General features: G+C 40.9%; 2 protein-coding genes and 1 long non-coding RNA gene across 3 annotated transcripts in view; 2 read left to right on the top strand and 1 right to left on the bottom strand.

Moving 5' to 3' along the window:
• Window positions 1–16,019, bottom strand: part of BTK (Bruton tyrosine kinase) — a 28,344-nt gene extending 12,325 nt beyond the window's left edge. Inside the window, exons 1-5 of the mRNA XM_067723260.1 lie at window positions 15,896–16,019; window positions 7,314–7,483; window positions 6,668–6,766; window positions 4,694–4,762; window positions 3,126–3,207 (exon numbers count right to left, since the gene is read on the bottom strand). Coding sequence (XP_067579361.1) covers window positions 3,126–3,207; window positions 4,694–4,762; window positions 6,668–6,766; window positions 7,314–7,454 — 391 coding nt within the window. The 5' untranslated portion in view covers window positions 7,455–7,483; window positions 15,896–16,019. The remainder of the gene's footprint in view (window positions 1–3,125; window positions 3,208–4,693; window positions 4,763–6,667; window positions 6,767–7,313; window positions 7,484–15,895) is intronic.
• On the top strand, window positions 12,801–18,078 carry LOC137217044 (uncharacterized). Its single transcript, XR_010939992.1, has 3 exons — window positions 12,801–12,920; window positions 15,674–15,851; window positions 17,967–18,078. It is a non-coding gene; the product is annotated as an uncharacterized lncRNA (long non-coding RNA).
• A 1,109-nt stretch (window positions 18,079–19,187) lies between these two features.
• Window positions 19,188–21,926, top strand: RPL36A (ribosomal protein L36a). The gene is made up of 5 exons (XM_067723264.1): window positions 19,188–19,322; window positions 19,738–19,843; window positions 20,044–20,111; window positions 21,422–21,544; window positions 21,852–21,926. The coding sequence occupies exons 1-5, from the start codon at window positions 19,212–19,214 to the stop codon at window positions 21,870–21,872; spliced, it is 429 nt and encodes a 142-aa protein (XP_067579365.1). The 5' UTR covers window positions 19,188–19,211; the 3' UTR covers window positions 21,873–21,926.
• Window positions 21,927–22,862: the final 936 nt, after the last annotated feature.

Below are 22,862 nucleotides of genomic sequence, written 5' to 3'. Positions count from 1 at the left end.
ACACCTTGATCTTGGACTCCTCAGCTTCCAGAACTGTGAGAAATAAATGTTTGTTGTTTAAGTCACCTGGTCTATGATGTTTTGTTATGGTAGCCCAAGCTGACTATGACAGCGTCCTAGTGGGAGGACTAGGAGAAAACTGCTTACTTCACCAATGCATGGGGCCAGCCCTATCTGGGAAGCACTAATGTTTGATGCACATTCCAAGTACTTGATGGGTTGATCTCTCATATTCATTTTATTCAGGATAATGGCTAAAATTCTGTTTGGGGAATGAATGAATGATTACTCTTCACATATGTCATTGGAGTTTCACCAATGCCACTCTTTCATTCATTTGGGTGAGGTCAGGTCATTTGCTTATTTTTGAAGCTGCAGTTAGGATAGGCTCTGTTGAGCTTGACCAAATGAAGAGTCTAGAGTGAATGTAGACAAATATCTGTGCTACTGTAACATTAAAGTGCCCACTGCCATGTTCAAGGAAGTGGAAGGAGAGAGCCCAGGGCTAAGTCCTCAGGAATATAAACTTTGCATGGAAAGTACCACTGAAAAAAGATGGCAGCTCAATATGAGGTACCTGAGGCCCTACTTTTTAAATTGAAGTATAACTTACATATAATAAAATGTACAATCTAAGATATCCAGCTAACCACATTTGTGTACAACCATTTAACCACCACTCAGATCCAGCACCTCAGAAGGCTCCCTCATGCCTCTTCACAGCCAATACCACTACAGAGGTAGCCAGTATACCATGAGGTCCCCTTTCCATGTTAGTGATTTCCAATTGGTGCATTTTACCTCAGAGTGGGATAACTTATCACTAGAGTGGGCACTCAATAAATATTTGTTGGGCTAACCTACAACTGGTTTCTCCCTCAGCTAGTATGTCCCACCTTCCCCTATTTCCAAACTAAATCCTAGCTGTCCATCAGTGTGGATCCCAAGTTGGTGGTAGTTGTTTACTCTTGCAGAAAAATCAATTAACACACCTATTTGTTGGTCCCTTTCTGTGTGCAGGGCAATTTATGAGGCACAGTGGAGAGAACCAAAGAAGTACAAATATATATGCCCTCTAGAGCTCTGTGTATATTTCTCGGCCTTGGAGGTAGCATCTTGATTTAGAGCACAGACTCTAGAGCCTGAGTTCAAAGCCTGACCCTGCCACTTACTAAATGAGTGCCTTTGGGCCAGTTATTTAACCTCTCTATACCTCTGTTTTCTCATCTCTAAAATGGGGATGGTGAAAATAACTGCCTCATATGGTTGATATGAAGAAGAAATGAGCTAATATATGTAAAGAATTTAGAGAAGATCCTGGATCATAATAAGCATTACTGAAGTGTTTGCTCATTTTGTACCCCCAGGGCTAAAGCCAACCTCTTACTTCAAAACATGTCAAGAACTGAACTGTGTGGTGCAAGAGATCACCTATTTGTAATCTTCACATGGCCTTACTCTAAAATATCTTGCAGACAACTACAGGTGCAGTTTCTGGGCTTGAGAACCAAGCAGCACAAAAATATGCAATGAGTTTAGGCTTTGGGGTCAAACAGACCTAGGGGTGTAGTAAGAACCCAGGCTCCACCACTCACTAGCTATGTGCCCTTGAGCAACTTACTAAACCTCTTTGAGCTTCAGTTCCTTCATCTGTAATTAGGGGAATAATACATCCTTAATAAGCTTATTGTGAGGATTAAATGTGCTAGTCCGTTTGAAGCACTTGGCACAGAGCCTGGTACAGAGTTAGTGCTCATTAAGTGTTAGTTGCTGTTTTTAGCCCAAGGTTGCTGTAAGAATTAAATGAGATAATAAATACAAGGTGTCTAGCTTGGTGTCTGGCACATAGAAAGAACTAAGTAAATGACACTTCTCTTTCTTTCTCCTCTCCTCTTTCAGCTTGAAAGATTTGATGATTTTTATGTTAGCCAGACTTACATTCAAGGGAGTGAACAAAGCTGGTGTAGTCAGCCACTGCATATCAGAGTCTAAATGTTTATTAAGACAAAGGGCTGTCACGCAATAACCCAACCATGCCATTATCAGTCTGCCATCCTTCCTGTTTCTCTAGGCAGCCTTTCCTGATGTCAACTCAACCAGTTAATCTCTCAGTCACTTGACATGTGGCTATATATACACACAAATATGTGCGCATGCATCCTGTGCTGTAAGCATTTACAGTCAAGTTTATCTGAGCACACTGTATGGTCTGTGTGAAATACTGAACTATATTCAAGTTGAGGTCCTCACAAAGCAAGGAACATGAAATAGTTCCTTGGAAAATATCCACAATGAAAAGATGTACAGTGCTTTACAGTTTTCCATGTGCTTTCACATACCTTACCTCATTTGATCCTTAGGACAACCCTGGAGGTAGGTACTGTAGGCACCATTATTATTCCTCTTTCAGAAGAAAAACCTGAGCCTCAAAGAAGCTTGTTGGCCTACTTGCCAGAGGTCACCCAGCTTATTAGTGGTAGAAGAGGACTTGGAACCAGGTTCTTTACTCTGACCCCAAGCACTCTCATAATCATGTATTTAATTTTTTTGGAACTACATATTTCATACCTAGGATTCAAAATATTGAAATAACCATTGAATGCCACACCATACCCCCCTTGTAATTGGTGTAAAGAATGGGACCTCTTTTATAAATAGGGAAATGGAAGGGCCTACAATTACAAAATTGCATTAGAGAGACAGTGGTAGAACTGAGTTGAAACTCTTAGTCTAGCATGTGATCTTTTATTCATATGATGGAATATTGAACTCAATTGTATCATTAATATTGAAGAAAATGCAATATTTCTCCCCCCATTCTCTCTCTCTCCTCCCTTCTCTCTCTCCCTCCTTCCCTTCTCCCTCTCTTTCTTCTTTCTTTCACCTCCCTTCTTCCATCCGTTCTGTTTTCCTCTCTCCCTTTCTTCTTCTCTCCTTCCCTCCCTTTCCCTTTTTCTTTACTTCTTTCTTCCCTTTCTTTCCTTTTTCTTTCTCTTTCTTTCTTTCTCTTTTCTTTCTCTCTCCTTTCTCTTTTTCTCCCTCTCTCCCAACTTTTCTCTTTCCTTCCTCCTTCCTTCCTTTCCTTCTTTCTTTGGAAACTAGTTTATTTTCCAAATAATTCTCACCATTTTTGAGCTGGTGAATCCAACGCTTCCTCAGTTCTTCAGTTGGGGAGAAGACATAGAGAGGCCCTTCATCATATACAACCTGGGGCAATGGACACAGACTTCAGCAGTTAGGAGTCAGAAAATAAAAAGACCTTGAAGGAACTAATCTTAAGCTACAAATTTGTATAATGATACTGGAAAACAAAAACAAGGCAGGGTCTTCAGTGAGCAGTGGAGCTGGGGTTATGTGAACCATCAGAAGAATTCCTGAACAATTCATATCCAGGGATGTAGGACTTAGAAACTCTTTGCTTTGTGAATACTCCTGTGTCCTCTTGACTTGTATTTCAATTTGTGTGTAAACTTAGTTCATAATCTTCAGCCCTTGGTGGAGTCAAGATTTTTGTTTATCCAATGAAGGATATTTTATGATCTTATTAAACCTTGAGTTTGTATAGAATATAATTGAAGTAATGATTTATGTAACAAATCTTGATTAGTACATGTGGATTATACACTTCATCAATATGGAGCAAATTTTTAACTCTTGGATGATTTTCCCCCCACTGCCTAGTGGCCTCCCCTTGCCAATATTAGCCCAAATAAACCAAGTTTGGAACTACATACCTACTTCAAAAGAGTGAAATATATATTAAGCATTGTCATCAAATCAGTCAGTATTTTTTGAACACCACACATGTACAAGGCATTGTGTTAGGTGTTATTGAGATGTACAAAACATATAAGATGTGGTTCCAACCCTTACAGACTTGAGAGACATCACAGTGGATTCTAAAGTCAAATATAAATTAATTTTGAATTATCTACTATTTACCAGTATTCACTAGCCCAGTCAAACATCAACTTATTGAAAGACAGTGGTAGTAAAAACTGTGTCTAAAACACCCCTCCTTCACAGGTTTTGTAAACTTTGTTACAGTCAGGGACATGAATAAGATCCTTTTACATTTTTCTTTTTGCTTGTTAGTCTTGCTGTGCTCATAAATCCATGACAGAAAGCCCCCTCCCCTGAGACTTTCCACTTCCTTTTCTGGCTTTCACTGTTGCAGAGGCTGCTATATTCATGACATGTGGCCTCAGAGTTCTCAGGACATAAGCAAACCAAATCAGAGATTGAATCTGAAGCTCTTGCTCTCTTTTATGGCTTACATTGCATCTACCAAACAGATGTCTATGTGGCTCTTCAGTTATTCCAGACTAGAATAGAATTTAAGTTTATATGTAAGTCTAATAAGCCTTCCCTACACCGAACTTCCTAATACTACTCCTTCCCTCCCCTCTTCTGTCTTTTCAACCCACATGACTGACCACCATTAGACAGATAGGCAGAACCAGAAGGAAGTGAAATGCTCACTTAACAAACAGAGCATCTTTCTCAATGCCATTGCCATAGACAAGACACACCATAATAGGATTAGTGCCATTATGGATTCTCTTTGAGGTGTAGAGACTAAAAGAAACTATGTTTGATTGGAAAAACAGAAAAGCAAACACTCACAGCCCATGCCATCCCTAACGATTATATTACAGGTCCCTTTGTGAGCTAGTGAGAGAAAATACCTTACCTGGAAGGGGTAAGGGAACCTTTCAATAATTGAAATCTGCTCCATTTCACTGCACTCTTCTCCCCTTCTCTGCAGTGACAGAAGAAATCATAGTTATTGGTTGATGCATTGCTCTTTTCTGGATTTCCCTAGGTACTGGGAGTCTTTTGCAGTGGTTCCAGAAGGCTCTCCTGCATGGACAATGCTAATCCTTAGTGATTGCTTCCTATATCCCAGTAGGGAAACATATCCATAGGATCCAGCACATACTCATTCCAAAAAAAAATCTCAGGTATCTCAAACTATTGAGAAAAGGGAGGTTAATCAATAAATGATGCTGGGACAAACATTTAACCACTAATATTGTCAGAGGTGGGGGGCGAGTAGTTAAGGTAGCTATTTCACACCATACACCAACGTAAGTTCTGGATGGATTCAAGAGCTTTATATAAAAAAATGAAACTATGACTAACAGAAAAGAACATAACTATTTACATAATTTTGTGAGAGGCAAGGCCTTTCTAATATAATGCTAAAAGTTAGAACCATTAAGAGAAAGATGAGCTAATTTGATGACATAGACTTTAAAACCCACTATGGTTAAAAAAGACAAGTATAAACAAAATTCAAAGATAAATGAAAAACTGGAAAAATATTTTCAACATATATTATAGTTAAAGTTAACATATCTAGATCTCTTAAAAAGTACTAGGAGTAAGGTAAACATTTCAATAGAAAAACCGGCCAAAAAATTAACAGGAATTCACAAATGGAAAAATATAAATGAGCTGTAGCCATATAATTGTCCAACCTTATGAGTAACAAAAAAATTGCAAAATAAGTCAGCAATGAAGTATCATTTTTCTTGGCTTTCAAATTAACAAATATTTAAAATATCTGGCGTTGGAAAGAATGTAGAGGAATAGATACTGTCATACAGAGCTTGTAGGTGTATATGATATTCAAATTCTACTTCTACAAAATTAAATAGAATAAAACTATAAAAATAATCAAAGCATACAGATTTCATAAAGAAAAGAACAAAATATTACTCCTAGGAAGTTATTATAAAGAAAAGAATAACAAAAGTACGTAAAGATGTAAGCAAGAATGTTCCTTTCAACATGATTTATGATATCAAATAAATTGGAAACAAATGTCTAGTAAAAGGAGATTGGTTAAACAAATTACAATATATCCATGATAGGGTATACTATACAGTCATTAAAATCATTTTATTAAAGAGTATCTATTGTTATGGGGAAAAGTTTATATTGTTAAATTGAAAATGTAGGTTACAAAGTAAGATGTGTAGTATAATATGATTCTATGTTTTAAATATATAACATATATATTAGTGTGAGTGTATGTGTTGTTAATGGAGAAAAACATCTGTTAAGTCCATACACGAACATGTTAATAGTTGTTTTAGCTGAATAATGAGATTATGCATGATTTTATCTTCTTTTTTGTGCTTTTTTGTATTTTGCAAAGTTTCTATAATAAATACGCATTACTCGACATCAGGAAAAAAATGATATTTAAAAAAATCAACTAGGAAATCAGTAGACGTTATGTCCTCGAGAGGCTCTGGGAAATGAGAGAAGAAACAGTGAGCTACTAAAGAATCTCATGACTCAGAACCCTAGAGTTCTGGCTTTCAGACTAACTCAAGCTTGTAAATCTGATCCTGGTGACTGAGGGAGTAAAACGAATCATCTCTGATCAGTTTGAAAACTTGATGTGATATCATCTTAAGATTGGCGTTACAAGTTTTCCAGATTAAGTGAGTTGTTCTGTATCTGGGGAAAAGACGCTGAGACTCAGCATAACCAATATGTGGCAGAGTGAAGAACATATATGGGAGCTTTATGTGTCCCACACTGCACAGCATCACAGGTTTATTTACAGAGAATTGAAGTGTTCCAAGTTTCTTAACTGCAACCCTCCTGCCCCCCCGCCCCGTGCCCAGTTCTAACAATGGCCTCTTCTCACCGGAATCTGTCTTTCGGGGGGAGGATTTTTCTCAGGAACCACTGTTTCAACACAGGTGATCTTCTCAACATCTATTGAACCCTTCTTACTGCCTCTTCTCTGAGAAAGAGAATGAGGAAGAAAATGGAGAAAGATTAAGAGCGATTAAGCAACCAGATGATTAGATTTCGCTATCTCATCATTCAGCACAGAGAGGTGACACCCACACTCTATATCAGGACCTGTCATTTTGAGAAAACGAACAAACAAACAAAACCCAAACAACTTCCAGATCTATTAACCTAACCTTTTTTGACTACCAGATGGAGGGCAAACACTATAGAAGAGTGGATGGCTTTGTGTTCCTTTAACATAAAAAATAAGGAAGCAATTTCCAAGTCTTGGATTTCATTCTCAACAATCATTTAATGAGTGCTCACCAACTGCAAGAATCCATGGTGAGATTTTCCCCATAGCTTCTTAGCACCTTTGAATTTTTGCTCCAGTATGTCTGTAGCTAGTTCTGGGCTAGGAAACATTTTGCTGAGTTTGAAGTGTACTTGGGTCCCTTCCACCTACCCCCTCAAACCAAAAAGGATCTACCTCCCCCCAAGGCAGATCTAAGGCCAAGTCCTTAAAACTCAGGTTTCACAGCACAGAAACTCACCCCACGTTCAAAGTCATATTCATAGTAGGAAAGTTTTTGCACGGTCAGGAGAAAGAGGCGCTTCTTGAAGTTTAAAGGTGATGTTTTCTTTTTCTGCTGGGATCGCTTCAGAAAGATGCTCTCCAATATCACTGCAGCCATAGCTTCTTCTTTCTGGAGCTCACTGGGTGCTGTTGATAATGAAAGTTCTTGAGGACCCAGCACATTGAACCTCATCCCTCCTGGTTCCCCCTCAGCCTAGCCACCTAGTTTCAAATGGAACAGAAATGTTCAAAGCTAACAAAGAACCTTCTTACTTTGACGTCCTCCTTCCATAGCACCCATTTCTGCCAGTTTTCAGGTATAATGGATGCACATTGAAGTGGGGTGATTGATTCTACATCATGAGTTCATATAAACTGGGTTCTTGTATAAGGCAATGGAATGCTCTGGATATCAAGTGATATGTACCCATGTGCTTGGTAATGTCTAGAGGCAGCTCTACACTAACCACCCTTTTATGATACGTGCAGAATCTGTGAACAGTAAAAGTCTCTGCGCAGCTGTTGACCCTTATATCCCCAGAAGGGATAATGCAGGTGCCAGAACTCCACTGAGGCAGATATTGGACTTTCAGTTCCCAGTTTCCTAGACAGTGAGTGTAATTTTTCATACATTGTCCCACTGGGGTCTGTAACCAAGGGGTCTAATAAGGATACAGAGGCTGCACCTGCAGTTATGGACATTTACTAACTGCCACCCAACTAATTTTGCCCATCACCCTCTGGCTGAGCTACAAAGGATAGAAGCTTTGTTCTAAAATTGAAAAACAATTTTTGAGAGGTAATTGTTTTGTTTTGTTTTTGATTTTCCCTTCCTTTTTGCTTAGATTCGTTCTTTCAGACAGCATCATGCAAAAGTGATGCAACTGTCTTAATCTTATAGATGCTCTCTCTGATCATTTATGAAAAGTAACTTGTTTAGCCTCTCCAAACTTACAGTACTTCAGAAAGATTCAGTTTAGGTAACTGAAATACAGAAAGGCAAAGAAAGTTACAAAAAGTCACCGTTGGTTTTTTTATTCACACAAAACACACAGTTATTCACTTAAATACACTATATTTTATTACCAACCCAAACCTTCGTTAGAAAGATAAAGTGAAAATATAAATACTGCCACAGAAATAGAGCACTAAAAAAAATACGAAAAAAATCACCAAATCACCAGCCCCTTCTCCCTCAAGTTTTGTTGGAGGTAAGTTTTTTCCTGAAGGGTGTAGGTTTTTTTTTTTTTAAACTAAACTCCTTATGGTTTTGGTGGCACCATGGAAGCAGAATAAAGTAAGTAGTTTTTTGTACTTGTCAAGCATAGGTTACTTCTCACACCAGGAAAGCAAGGGAATGGTTTCTTATCGAAGCCTGAGGCTATCCACACCATTATTTTGCTCTTTCCTGTGGTGTAAGATGTTCTATTATTGTACTGAGGAGACAAAAATAGGTTACAGGAACACCAGGGATGTTCAGAATGATCACTTTGTTATTTATTCATCATGTGGATGCCACTGTTTTCTGGTGGTAGACTTGTTCAATTTTTTATAAATGATCTTTTGAGAAAATCGGGCAAAGGAGCAAACTTTTCCCTACACCCTTCACACAGCTGCTCTCTTCCCTGACTCCCCAGTTTAAATCGTCTCTCACAGGAGTGACAAACTGATAAGAGTTTGCAACCAACTAGAGTTCTATCTAGCATTCAGATTCAGCTCAAACCCCAAAAAGATTTCTTTTAACATTAAGGTTTTTCATTTACTCAGAAGTAGTGGTAACCAGGTAATAATAGTCTATTCTCAGGAACTGCCAACTCATCGAGATCCCTGTACTAATATCACATTTGTTCCCATGGTGAATTCCAATTAAGTACCTATTCACAACCAAAGACTCAACTTAGAGAAGACAAAATAATACCCTAAAGAAATTGAGTAGCATGACCAGTAAATTGGATCAGAAGCATCCAAACAAACCACGTCCAGTTGTTCCTCTTTTAGCTGAGTAAAGCACACCCATCATTTTACCTTTAGTTTTGTTGCAAGCTCTTGGTGGATACACTCCCCTGTTCAGATCCAGCATCTGCTTCAGTCTTGGCGTCTGCTCTTATTTCCTATAAGACAGGTCCTTCTGGAAGCTGCCTCTGTTCTTTTTCTTTTTTAGAACAAATCCAGTTTGTACAGGAGGAAGCCTTCCTCTCTTTTAAGTGTCTGTGTTGGGGTAGGGTTTAGTGCTGGTCTAAGTATGAGGAAGTAAATAAGCCTCTCACTAGCCATTGCCCCTCTGAGCATGGGGTGAAATGGCCTCTACTTCTAGATCGTTGAGCTGGAGGACTGCTGGGACTTCCACGGCCTGGTTGCTCCCTCTTTGATTGCTTTCCCCCATTCCTTGTGATCCACTCCAGGCACACACAGCCTGAAAATGTGGTAGTTCTTCCTTAGTCACCATTAGTCCATCCACCACTAATGTGAAAGGAGAGGCATCTGCTTTTATGTCTTCCTGAAGGTTGGTGTGTAATGGACACTCTGCTTTAGAGGATAGTTGCAGCTTCTTTGGGTACTTATTGTGAAAGGTCCTAATTTTTTTCTAACAATTTCAGCAGCCCACAGAGTCAATTTGACCACAAAAGATGCACAGTGAGGGCTGACCCTGCACCTCACTCAAGTGGTGGGGTTGGGGGTGGAAACGGAAGTGACATGAATATTACACACACACACACACACACACACACACACACACACACACACTTCACATAAAGAAAGAAAGAGGAGGAGAAAAAAGACTAGAGAGACACACACAGAGCTCTTCATTTAAAATATAAAGTTCCAGTGTTATAATGTTCTCTTTATTAAACTACAAATGCAAAGATTTTCACACGGCCACCTTTTGCAGCCTCACAGCTCTTTGTGGAGCAGTAGAATTCCAAAAAAGAATGCTTAGTAGTAAGAGTTCAGCCACTTTACAAACTGCACTATGCCAAGGAGTTAATGTAAATAGCACTTGCAGAATCGGTAAACTAAACCACCTTTGGCTCCTATCTTTGCTCATGCTAAGATAAAACACTATTAGGGGGACTTCCCTGGTGGTGCAGTGGTTAAGAATCTGCCTGCCAATGCAGGGGACACAAGTTTGAGCCCTGGTCCGGGAAGATCCCACATGCCGTGGAGCAACTAAGCCCGTGCGCCACAACTACAGAGCCTGCGAGTCACAACTACTGAGCCCGTGTGCCACAACTACTGAAGCCCGTGCGCCTAGAGCCCGTGCTCCACAACAAGGGAAGCCACCACAATAAGAAGCCCACGCACCACAACAAAGAGTAGCCCCCACTCGCCGCAACTAAAGAAAGCCCGCGTGCAGCAACAAAGACCCAACGCAGCCATAAATAAATAAATAAATAAATTTATTTTTTTAAAAATTGGCTATTATTAATAAAACAAAACAAAACACTATTAGGGACAACACCAGAGAAAAATCAGAAAATGACACAGCCTGTCTATGACTGGGAAGAGTCCAGGAGAAGCTAGTTAGAAATAGTCAGTCATGGTTCAAATAACTATTAAGCCAAAATATCCAATAAGCTGCGTTTTGTGTTTATTTCTCCTTTAAAGCATTACATAATTGTCCAGCAAGATTCTAGCCTTTCCCTTTTCTCCCCAGGGGAATGGAAGGGAACTCATGCTTCTCCCAGTGCAGTCCATCCATCAGACATTTTACACACATTCTTTCATTTATTCCTCACGGCAAACAGATGAGGAAAATGAGACTCATGGAGGCTATGTGACTGGCCCAACCTTATCCATTTGTGACCCCACACCCTTGTTGTTTCTGTTGTACCTCATTGCCTCCCAGAGGGATTTTTTTTTTTTTTTTGCCTTCAACGAAGTGTGATGCCATCCACCTCAGCACCCTGTTATTCCCCATGGCTATCAGCAAAGAGCACTGGGGAGAGACCCCTCTCCATCTTCTAAGAACATTTGGCAAAGGAGGAAATGGTGGTTAAGTACAGGGGATAAGTGAGAGAGAATTCAGGATCCAGGGGCACTTTCCTCTGCAATATTCCTCTGGCTAGAAAGGATGATATGTCTCTCTTAACTGACAACAGTACTTTTTCCCACATGAGGATTCTTCTCAGTTCTGCCAATGTTTTATTACATTTTCCTTTAAATCCTCTATAAGGAGATCTTGTTTAACTGGTCGACTTCTAGAGTTGCCAGCTGCTTTTTCCTTCAGGATTTTTCGTTGTTAATGGGATGAAAGCAAAGTGTTTAGGTGGAACACCAACCCTTTATTCTAGGGTTGTTATTGCTTACTGTGAATATAAAAGTTTGCTTGAATGTACTGTCTTTTATATTGTGAAATATTGCAAATAGGCAGAAAGTAAAGAGAATAACATTACACTCATGTGCTCACCACTTAGCTCTATAGAATCCTAACATTGTGCCATTTTGTTTCTGGTGTTTTGTTAGAAATGAAATACTATTCATACAGTCAAAACACCCTTGTGTACTCTTCCACAATCTTAGTTCCCTCCCTCCACAGAGGTTACCAATATCTGGAATTTGGCATTTATCATTCCTAGGCATGTTTTTATATAATTACTACATATGTAAGTATCCAAAAAAGACATTTAGTATTGGTTTACATGTTTCACATTTTAATATGTGTTACATAATCTTCAGCATCTTACTTTTTTTCTCAATTTTTCTCATTTCTTATGATTTATTTATCTTGGCAACTCTAGTTCATACATTTTAATTCATTTTGATATGTATCAGTATTCTATATGATGAATATATCACAATTTATTTATCCATTCTCCTACTGATGGATATTTAGGTTGTTTGTTTTCAATTATAAATAATGCTACCATGAACAATCTTGTACATGTGGTCATAGTTTTCCACTCTCAGAATGAATTCTCAGTTACTTAGACAACGTGGCAAACCCAGGTCCGGCTTATGTGTTGGACTATGCACTTCGTGTAATCCCTTGTTCCTTTTTTAGTCCCATCTTCCTGAGGCTTTACTATGAAATCTGGTAGACTTATCAATGATCTCTCATTAGAGTAGAGTATAACTGATAGGCCTACTAAAAATCTCTTCTCAAGCCCAAGAAGCATCTTTCAGGTTTTGATTGAGATTTTGATTGAGAATTCCCCAGTCTTGGAACCAGAAGAGAAGTCGTCATTAAAATATCGTACCCATAGCAACAAAGAGCCATAATTACTCTTGTTAAGTTCCTAAAAGCTCTGTTCAGGCCCTAATGAAAGCTAATTATTTCATGATAAGTTTCAGGGTCAGTGCTACACGTGCCCAAATTTGTGGTGAAGACTTCCAGCAAAATCAGTTTTCTGGCTGCTGGCTAACCAGGGAAATTCTCATCTACTGTAATAATTTCTAAGAGGTCTTGGTGCTCTGGTCTTCTTCAGCATTTCATGTTGTTAACATTTTACAATTTTCTTCTGTGGTTTTGGAAACTTCTGGGTCTGTCATCTCTTCTGCCCTGCACTAGAGACAATAGATTCTGGCCAAGTAATGATGAAAGGAGTGCCAGATAGCGAATCTGCAAGTTTACACTGAGCATCAGGTTGGTGATAATACTTTCAGCATTGTTCCTCTGCTCTGAGGGTGACTGCTGGGTTGTCCGTCTTTCACTCTGGACTTGTGTGACCCTTTGGCCTTCTTTTTCAATTTAGTTTTTGTTTTCCCTGGCTTAAACTTTTTATTTTTTTCCGTCAATATCACAATAACACATGTTCATTATAGAAAATGTTTTAAGTACAGGGATATTAAAAAGAAAACATCAATTATAAGCTCATTATCCAGAGACATTAATATTAGGCATATTTCCTTCCATTCATTTTCTCTGCATTTTTCTGACTATATTTGAGATCATATTGCACATACTATTTGTAGTTTGCTTATTTTTCTTAACATTATCTGTCTAAGTATCCATCTATCCATCCATCCATCCATCCAACACATATTGTCCTCAAAATATCTAAAGTTCTTGTTTAATGTTACTCCTGATTATTTTCCCATGATATTAGGATCTCTATATAAGCATCATTTACCAAGTCAAAAAGTTTGTACATTTTGAATTTTGAAATATATTGACAAAATAGTTTCCAGAAACACTGTAACCAATTTCCACTCCAAATAGCAGTTTTGGAGAGCCTGCTTTTCCCACACTTTTGTCTCTTTTCTGCTCCACTTCTAATCAGTTTTTTTTTTTTTTTTTTACTGTTTCTATTACAGACAGATATGTAAGGATGAGTTAATAGACTATAGTTCATTTTCATTTCTGGGAGTCAAGGCAGTGAGTAGAGCTTCTCCTTGAAGTTCAGCTAACTGATGCTAACCCTAAGGCATGTGGCGATGGCTCTCCGAGAGGGAGGTGGAAAGCCTGGGATCAAGGCTTTTGTGTTTCGAATGCTCTCCCAACACCCTCAGTCAGTGCACAGGAATCTCCAGAGAAACTGAAAGTGACACGTGGCCCATTTGTTTCAGGGTCCTCAGAGGAGTTCTCTATCCCCCTCCCCTGATGGCTTCATTTGCATAACCCAGCAGCTTTAGAGTGAATTAGGTCAAGGTCTGTCTCTAGCTTCTTACTGAGCACTGCCTCACTGAAAATTCTAGCTCTCCCTTATTCGCAGGAGATAGAAATCGGATATCGGCATGGCATCCATGGGCAAAAAGCAGCAGGCATCTGATGACTCTTTGGAGAACACCCAAACTGGTTTTCAAAAGCCATATCTTCCCCTTATACCTAAGTCACTTCCTGGTATGGGTCTAGTCCACCGAAAGGAAACTCTCTATAGGAAATTTGCTCGAATGGAAATAGTAAATCATACTGATGATAATTTTACATTGCACCAAGACCCTAGAAGTGGATGGAAAGTTGCACTAGTTCTCAACATGAGGCGTTTACGAAAGATTCTAAACAAATACATCACTAGCCATAAGCCACAGGAATTTGGACTTTAATGCAAGCAGATAGTTTAAATATTCTGAATATAAAAGGGGTCAGAATAGACCAGACAGGGCTAACACTAAGGGATCCTGTTTCAGTAGAATGCATTAGATTGTTTAGGGTATTTGCATTTTGTGGCTTATTTGGTAGGTGACATTGTTTTATCAAATATCTGAGGCTCCAAGCAGCTGTAGCACCCTTGGTCAGGGGCTTGGCATGCAAAATGGGGGAAGGAGCAGAACCAGCACACAACTAACAGCACAGAAGATAACCCCTGAGCTGTATAGACCCCTGCCTCTGGGCTTTGCTGCTGCCCTGCCTCTGGAAACAAACAGCATGAGATAGAGACTTTGAGCTTGGAGAGCTGAGTGGCCAGGAAACTGGACAAGGATTCCATTTGGAGGTCCAGCAGCTCACCCAAGGATGTCTTGGTCAGGCCCAGCAATCCCTTTTATTTTAAATGCCACACTATTTATTCTAGGCAGGTCCTCTGGGGACCTTGGCAGGTCTCAGGCAGAATAATAATAATAGCAAACAGTGAGATAGGAGCACTGACTATTGCTGGGCCCTATTTTAACTACTTTACATAGATTAACACACTTACTGCTCACAACAATACTATGAGGAAGGCACTAGGCAAGTGGGGGAAAGGGAAAAGGGAAAACAGGAGGGGAAGAAAGGGGCAAGAATAATTCAATGCAATTCCACAATTATTTATTAAGCACTGACTCTGTTTCAGGGATGGTAATGAACAAAATAAAGGAGGGGATAAAGAAGAGGGGATACAGGTAGAGGAAGGAGGAGGATAGAGAGGAGGAGAGGAGAGCAAAGGAGAGAAGAAAATGATGAAGCCTAGAGAAAAGAGAGCCGTGCACATGGCAGGCAATGGTAATAGGAAAAAGCTTCCCCGCGACCTCAGGGGTTGGCCACACTGTCTGGGCTGAGGCTGAAGCTGCTTTTTTCTGGCCCAGCCTCTTACCCACTGTTAACACGAGGTTGGCGTACACAGTCCTTCCAACAAGCCAGCTCTGATCCCAGCAATGTTGGCTCGATGCAGCCTGAGGCTTTACACCCTGGTTTCGCCTTTCCTTAGCTTACAGAGCTCAAAAGCCTATTGTAGCACGTGAGCTTTGACCATTTTCTCAGACAATCTGCCTCTTAAAAATTCCTTCTTCTAAGGGTCTCATTGACACACATATCCATTTTGGGTCTTCCGGCAATATTTGACCAAAGGGCTTATTTTTATCCTGGCTTATTTTGCCACCGGCAATAAATCTTACTTTTCTGCCAAATTGTGCAGAGGTGCCTCTTTCCAGCATCTGCTACCTGTTCAGATGGTCACCTCATAGCGCTTTTTTCTCTTCTAGTTCCCCCCACAACCTCCTCAGAGAGGACCCTTCCAGCCCCTTCTGATCATCTGAAGAGACTGTCAGGGCCTTGTGCTGATGACACTCCCACCCTCTGTCAGCCTCCTCCTCCAGCAGACTACATGGCACCAGCCACGCTTTCTATCTGGCCTTCAAGGGTCCCAAGGTCCCACGAAAGGTACTTGCTGCTGCTGCCCAGCCCTTGCCATGCCCCAGACCCACCTCAGTCCTGACTTTAATGCAGGTAGCTTCCCGGATGCATTGAGATGCCAGGACTTTGAAGGTGGGACTCGATCTCAGAAGACACTGGCCCTGGAGACATATTCTTACAGTCCAGAGAGGAAGGACAGTCTGAGCAAACCCCACCCTTTCACAGCCACTCAGTTCCCTTTTTTTGTTTCCTGACTTAAACCAATGTCTTTTTTTTCTTCTTCTCAGCAGCATGGTATCTGGTTCCCTGCTGCTGTCCCTATTCCACTCCCCGCCCCAGCTGTCCCCGCCCTTCATTTGCTTGGGACTTCTTGAGTCTGCTCTGAAAGAACCCTCCTCAACATTACTGGGGCCACTGAGACTCTAGACTGGGCTGGGTTGAGCAGACATGTCCTCAGGCCGATCTCCCCGAGGTAAAGGGCTAGCATCCCTAAAGGACAGTGGAGACTTACAGAAAAGAGGAGAAATGCAAACATGTGGAGACAAAACAAAGGGACTGGCGAGGAAGGGCGTCTTTAGCTTCTCATATCCTCTACGGCAGAGACTCAAGGCCACACGGTTGAACTTGCTAGTGAAGGATGGAGAGTGTTCACGAAGGGACCCCAAAGTACAGATCCTGACAGAGGTAGAGACAAGACTTCCCCCTGCTGAGTCATTTTCTAAGAAAGCATTTTTTCTACAGATAAAAATGTCCGAATGTAAGCCCACATACTGACTTGTGTCCTTCCCGTTTTCTGTGGATGTTGATTTTCTCCATTTTAGATTCGGCCTCAAGGATTCACTCTTAATTTACAACTTTCTCTTTAACCTTGTAAAATAATAAACTAGACTAGGTGTGTTACTTGAAACCTAAATGTTTCATCAGCCACCTCCTAGCCTATGTTCTAGCAGCGATCTTCTCCCAGAGGACTCTCCTAGGAAATGCAGACAGTACTGGATGTAGACCAGGATGGCCACAGAGCCCCTGGTGACTGATCTGCTTGCCCATCTTGACACATCAGCCACTGCCATATTTACTTGCCCCAGGCGCTGTATGTAGGAACAGATCATAAATCCCACTAGAAGAAGTCCATCAGAATTTTTAAGGGAACAGGATATATTTTTTAAAGTATTTTGTAGGATAGTAGACTAGTTAATCCTCACGTCCACACAAGATAAAGGGGCAGCAAGTGTTGTATGATCTCTCTATTTTATTGACAATTTATATCCTTTCACTAGTCACCTCTGAATAGCTGCTCCAGTGGCCTGCCTGAGAGTTGGTCACAGACATTTGCCTTCCCTCCCTTTTTCATCAGTCAGATGCTACTTGTTGTCACATGCCCTGTTCCTTCTCAAGGTCCTTCTGGGGGTGGAGACTCGGCGTTGATGGGGGATCTAGACAAGGGAGAGCAGGACAAGGGAGAGGGGAAAGTAAAACTAGGCGAGTCTTCACCCTCTGCCCATGTGCACTCTCCTCACAGACTTGTCCAGGTGATGGAAGGACTGCACCCAAATAGTGCCAATATCTAGACATAGGAAAGTGAACAACCACTTACTCTGCGAGGCCAGGCCACATGTAGAGTCCTGTGTTCAATTCTGAGTTCCTCATCTTAGGGGAAATCAATAAGCAGGAGCATGTCCAAACCAGAGACCAGGATTGGTGAAGGAATCTAAACCAAAGCCATGTCACATAAAGGTGTGATAGAAAGAACTAAGGTTGATTAGACTAAGAGGGGCCATGTTCACTGTCTTCATATTTCCATGTTACTAACATCAAAAACCTCTAGAAACTCCTCAAAGCCCAGTAAGACGGTGTAACAGCCTGGAGAGAAGAAGGAAATGGTCTGAGCCTACAGCCTGGCTGTTTGGCAAAGAAACTTTTAGGAAATGTAGCAGGCAGTGGTAATGTTTTTATTATCTCATTCCCAGAGACCGTCCAACAAAATAGAGCTGATCAGAGAGTCAGTTCTGAACCTATGGGTGTTTCTGGAGGGTTATGCAAGCAGGAGACCCCAAGTTGTCATGGTTCCTTAGCCCTAATCCACTGACACCTCCTCCTGAGTCCTTGCCCAATTCTGACTCCTTATCATCCTCAACCCTGCAGATGCTCCTGCTTCCCTTGTGTGATTTGTGGCTAAGTGCAAGGCTGTGGTGTTAAACTACCTGGGATCAAATTCCAGCTCCACAAAATAACCACTGGTGTGACTTTGGGTAAGTGAATTTAAGGCCTCTCATGCCTCAGTTTTCTCGCCTGTTAAACACTAATAAATGTACATACCACTTGGGTTGTTAGGATTAAAAGAGGTAGTATGTAAGGTAGTTAGGAAAATACCTGGCATATAATAATTGTTCAATAATTGTTAGCTATTATAATTACCAGGCCACACAATCATGTCATATAATGGTAAAGGAACCCAAGCTCTGGAGTCAGATCACCCGTGTTTGTATCCTGACTCCACTAAATACTAGCAGCATTGGGCAAATCGTTTAACACCCTATGGCCTCAATTTCCTCATCTGTAAAATGGGAATAATAGTATCACCTACCTCTTAGAATTACTGTGAGAATTTTATGGGACAATTCATTTAAAATGCTCAGTACCCTGCAGTCTTTCTCTGCTGGACTCTCTTGAAACCTAGCACATGCCTTCTGCCAGGTATGCAGGGAAGTGAAGAAATGCTGGATACTTCCTATCTTTTGGCCTGGTTATTGCTATTGTTGGAGCTGAACAATTTCATCCTCACTTTTCAGAACCTAGGTCAGCCAACTTGCTCCCTCAACAAAAGGGGGCTGTTTAATGCTGAGCACTGTTCCTTTCTGACAAAGTATTTAGTCTGTAATTATACATTTATGACATTGATTATTTGATTACTGTGTCCCTCCCCTAGAACAGTGGCCAACACAGAATAGGCATTCAATAAACATCTGTGGAATGCAACAACTAGCCATGTGATAGATAAACTAGAGCACTGGCTCCCTCCAAGCCTTCAGTGAACCAGCAGTTCACTATGAAAGATGTTGTTCCCAGTGTCCTTGAAGTAGAACGGGAATGGGATATGGAGGTGGAGGGCTCCTCCACTTGACCGACCCTAGTCCTGGCTTCCCTCGGGAGGCACACGGAGGCCAGATGGTCTGGGAAGAGCACTGCTTCCTTCACTTAACGGTGCTACGCAGCAGTATCCACCAAAAGTGATGAAGTGAGGAAAAGTTGCAAAGCTGGAGGGAGGCGGGTGGAAGTTGAAGAGAGTGGATCAGCCTCAGCCGGAGCCCTTCCTTGAGCCTGCGCCCGCGATCCTGAATCGAGTCCTCTCAGCCGCCAGAGGGCGCGGCGCACAGAGCCTTAAACTCTATGGTCGTTCCCACCGACTCCCATGAGGAAGCGCGACCAGAAACCTCCTATATACTTCCGTTTCCGGCCAGGCCTCTCTCTTTCCGTGCCGATAGCGCTCTCGCAAACATGGTAGGAGCTTGGGGTGGCGGCCAGGCAACATCCAGTTTAATCTTTACTTCCCGGTCGATGGTTCCTTCCCGGGATGCGTCCAGGCTCCTACGTGGACTCGTTGTACTAAAGAAACTCAGTGTTGCCGCGGTCGAGCCCAAAGGGGCCGGGCTTCGGGGCCAGGAACTGAAGTGATGGGGTCAAAGAGGTAGAATTAGCCAGCGGTAGAGTGAATATGTTCTCGTTTTAGTTTGGGCTCGGCGGAGGCCGCTGTATTTGTAGCACATGGGGCCGGACCACCTTCCAGTCAGCGTTGTGTGTTAGCGAGTTTGAGAGTTTAGTCCTCGTGGGATGCCTTAGCTTTAGCTGGGTCGGGTCGGGTGGTTTGTGCGGCTGGTCTGATAACACTGCGCTTTCTGAACGGTTTATTTACTAGGTGAACGTTCCTAAAACCCGCCGGACTTTCTGTAAGAAGTGCGGCAAGCACCAACCTCACAAAGTGACACAGTACAAGAAGGGCAAGGATTCTCTGTATGCCCAGGGTAAGATGGGCATACGTGATTTGGTTTTAATGCGGCATTTGTGTTATATAATACACGAGCCCAGTCCTCCCTCCCTTCCCCACTTGGGCATTGATATTTCTGCTGGAAAGCCCAAGATAAAACCGCTGAGAAGACTTCCACTTGTCGGTTGTGATTTGTTATGTTTGATAAACCCTGACAAATAATTTTCATTCTCCTAGGAAAGCGGCGTTATGACAGGAAGCAGAGTGGCTATGGTGGGCAGACTAAGCCGATTTTCCGGAAAAAGGTTTGTAGTGGTCACTGTTTGATATGCTTCCCACTTACTGTGGCAGAGACTTCCCGTTTGTTTTTAGCCCACACATCTCTACAACATAGGTATGTGTTTTCATAGTTTCAGTGAAGTTATCTTAGTTACCTGCAGAGACATACATCTAGTAGGCAGTGGAGCTGGAAGTGCAATCCAGGTCTCACTCCAGTCTACAATACTGCACTGCCTCATTGTTTTATATTTTTTTGTCCTCTTTTTGAAGAGGCAAACATCAAGGAATGTGCCCTGCCTTCCTCAGGACTGAAGTTTGAGGACACCCGTAAATCCTTTTCTTCACCCTCTTCCTTATCCGTTGCCATGTCCTAACGAATCCTTAGCTCATGCTTGCAGTAAGAATTGTTCTCTTATTTTGCTTCTCAGTTCAGAAGTCTACAGTCAGTCTGCTACCTAACTCATGAAGTCTTAAAGCTCTTTAAAATAGCTATTTAGGTCTTCCACTGGCTTCCTGAATTCCCTGTTGGTCTCAGGCTGAATTTCTGAGTTTCTGTTCTACCTCAGGTGATTTGTCTACCCCCTAAAGTATACAGTGCTTGGAGCATAGCCTTCCCACGAACATAGCATTTCTTTTGGCACTTAGGTCCTCATTCAGCCTGGTTACAGAAAGTATTCAGGAGTGATTTTAGTGGTCATTTAGGTGCAATAAATGGTTTGATCACTAGGTGGTGATATGCCTTTTCACATTTGGGTAACTTGTTTAGGAGATAGGGACATTGTACTTAGGTTTCTGCTCTTTTGAGAACTTTAAAGAATAGAATTCTAACTACAGGAGCAGGCTTTAGAAGTTGAGTATTTGTGGGGAGTTAAATAATACAGTTGAATGCACATAAAACCTAGATGTAATTGTGGGTAGTCTCTGGAGAATAGATATTAAGTAGTATTTATTAACTCTTATTTAAATGGGTTGTGAAAGTTGTGTTTATTTCATAGTTGCATGGACTCAGTTGACCCATTTTTGGGTGTGTGGAATACTTAACTACGTAGAGCTGAAAGGCCAGGGTGGTGTGATGAATGCCTATTTGATAAGAAGCCCTCTAGGATGTTTGATATGAATGGAGAACTTGATTTCAATTAGATAATCTGCCACCATTTTCTCTTAAATACACTGATTTTCACATTTCTGTTTTCTCCCTATAGCTGAAAACAGATTGTCACAACTCTTAAACTTTGCAGAGCTTTGCCTTAAGTAGTACTTGACCCAACAGTCATATTTTTGAAGAAAGATTTTCTGTAGTGATTTATGAAGGCTTTGACTTAATTTTATTTTCCAGGCTAAAACTACAAAGAAGATTGTGCTGAGGCTTGAATGTGTTGAGCCGAACTGCAGATCTAAGAGAATGCTGGCTATTAAGAGATGCAAGCATTTTGAGCTGGGAGGAGATAAGAAGAGAAAGGTAGATAATTATGGGGTGGAAGGTGCAATATTTTCTCTATGGCTTTATTATGTTGAGAGAGGTGAACATTTCTGCCTACTCATTCTTGTGGCGTCAAGATCAGGGGCAATCCTCTGAAAATAACTAAACTAGATCCATAGCTCAAAGTATTTTGGTGTTGGTTTTGACATGAGTAGGAAGGGGAGAATGAGAAGACTGGCCTTAATAAAGGATGGTGATCCCTTTAGGAATAGACGCTGTTCTTGATGGAGTAAAGGTTCTATGCAAAATACAAAAACTCACCATTTTTCTTCCTGTTCTGTTACAGGGCCAAGTGATCCAGTTTTGAGCTTCATATTTTGTTTTGTTATGAAAGCAATAAACATTTGAGATTGTTTACTTCGTTTAGTTTCAATTGTTTATTTTTTTGGAAGGGAAATTAACTAGTGCCATCAATAAAATTCTCCTTGGGAAATTTATGCTTGATGGTTCTAGATACTTATTAAGGGTTGAATCTGACTGGTTGAACTCACATCAGATGCTATGATGGTCTAATTTGCACTTTAATCACTTGGGACTTCATGGGATTCCTTTTGTTAAAAAGCAAAGGCTGTTATTGGTTATCATGGGACATAAGTAGAGACCTGAATTCAGGGCAAATAGAATGAGATCAGTAACAATTACATCCATAGTGAACATGAGGTTCACCAGGAGTGAAATAATTTGTCTCAAATAATGTTTACTACTAAAGTCACTGTATGAGGAATTTCAACCCGGTTCTCTAGGCATAGCATACTATATTATATATGTCATTAGACTTATTTTCATGCCCCCTAAGCATTTTTATATACTTCCTCACATTTTAAAGTAGATATAAATTATTTTCATCATGTTGAAATAATTGCAAAGGATAGAATTTCCAGTGTAATTCCCCCATGGAACCTATGGGGGATAACTGTCCATTTTGTAAAATGCCTAATAGTTGGAATCCTCTTTGTATGCTATTGTATGCTTCATTCTTGTGCTGCAAAACTCTGGATGTGAAGCAAATAAGCTACACATTTTGGTGACTGGAAGCACATCTCAATGAGAGCAGTTTTCTTCCAAGTTTCTGTGGTTGAATTGTCTGGATTTACCAATTCTATTCCAATTTTTATTAACTGACAATGCTTAGCCCTCCAATTTTATTGAAAATAATTGGTAATCACCTGACAGGCAAAGGGATTGTTACAACAACATGCACTTTGTATTTTGAGTGGGGCTTTTGTGCCCTGTTAGCTTTTGTACTGTCCTGCATTCTGGATGGGTGAGATGAATACACCCTTTTTTGCTTATGTGG

The sequence above is a fragment of the Pseudorca crassidens genome, chromosome X (assembly GCF_039906515.1).
Source record: "Pseudorca crassidens isolate mPseCra1 chromosome X, mPseCra1.hap1, whole genome shotgun sequence".
Classification (NCBI taxonomy): Eukaryota; Metazoa; Chordata; class Mammalia; order Artiodactyla; family Delphinidae; genus Pseudorca; species Pseudorca crassidens.
Note: the sequence above shows the minus strand (reverse complement) of the source record. Positions and strands in the feature narration are given on the sequence as shown.

Coding starts and splice junctions, on each gene's coding strand:
- RPL36A (XM_067723264.1), top strand. CDS start 19,212: ATGGTCGTTCCCACCGACTCCCATGAGGAAGCGCGACCAGAAACCTCC. Junction 19,323..19,737: donor ATAGCGCTCTCGCAAACATG/GTAGGAGCTTGG, acceptor TTTATTTACTAG/GTGAACGTTCCTAAAACCCG. Junction 21,545..21,851: donor GAGGAGATAAGAAGAGAAAG/GTAGATAATTAT, acceptor GTTCTGTTACAG/GGCCAAGTGATCCAGTTTTG.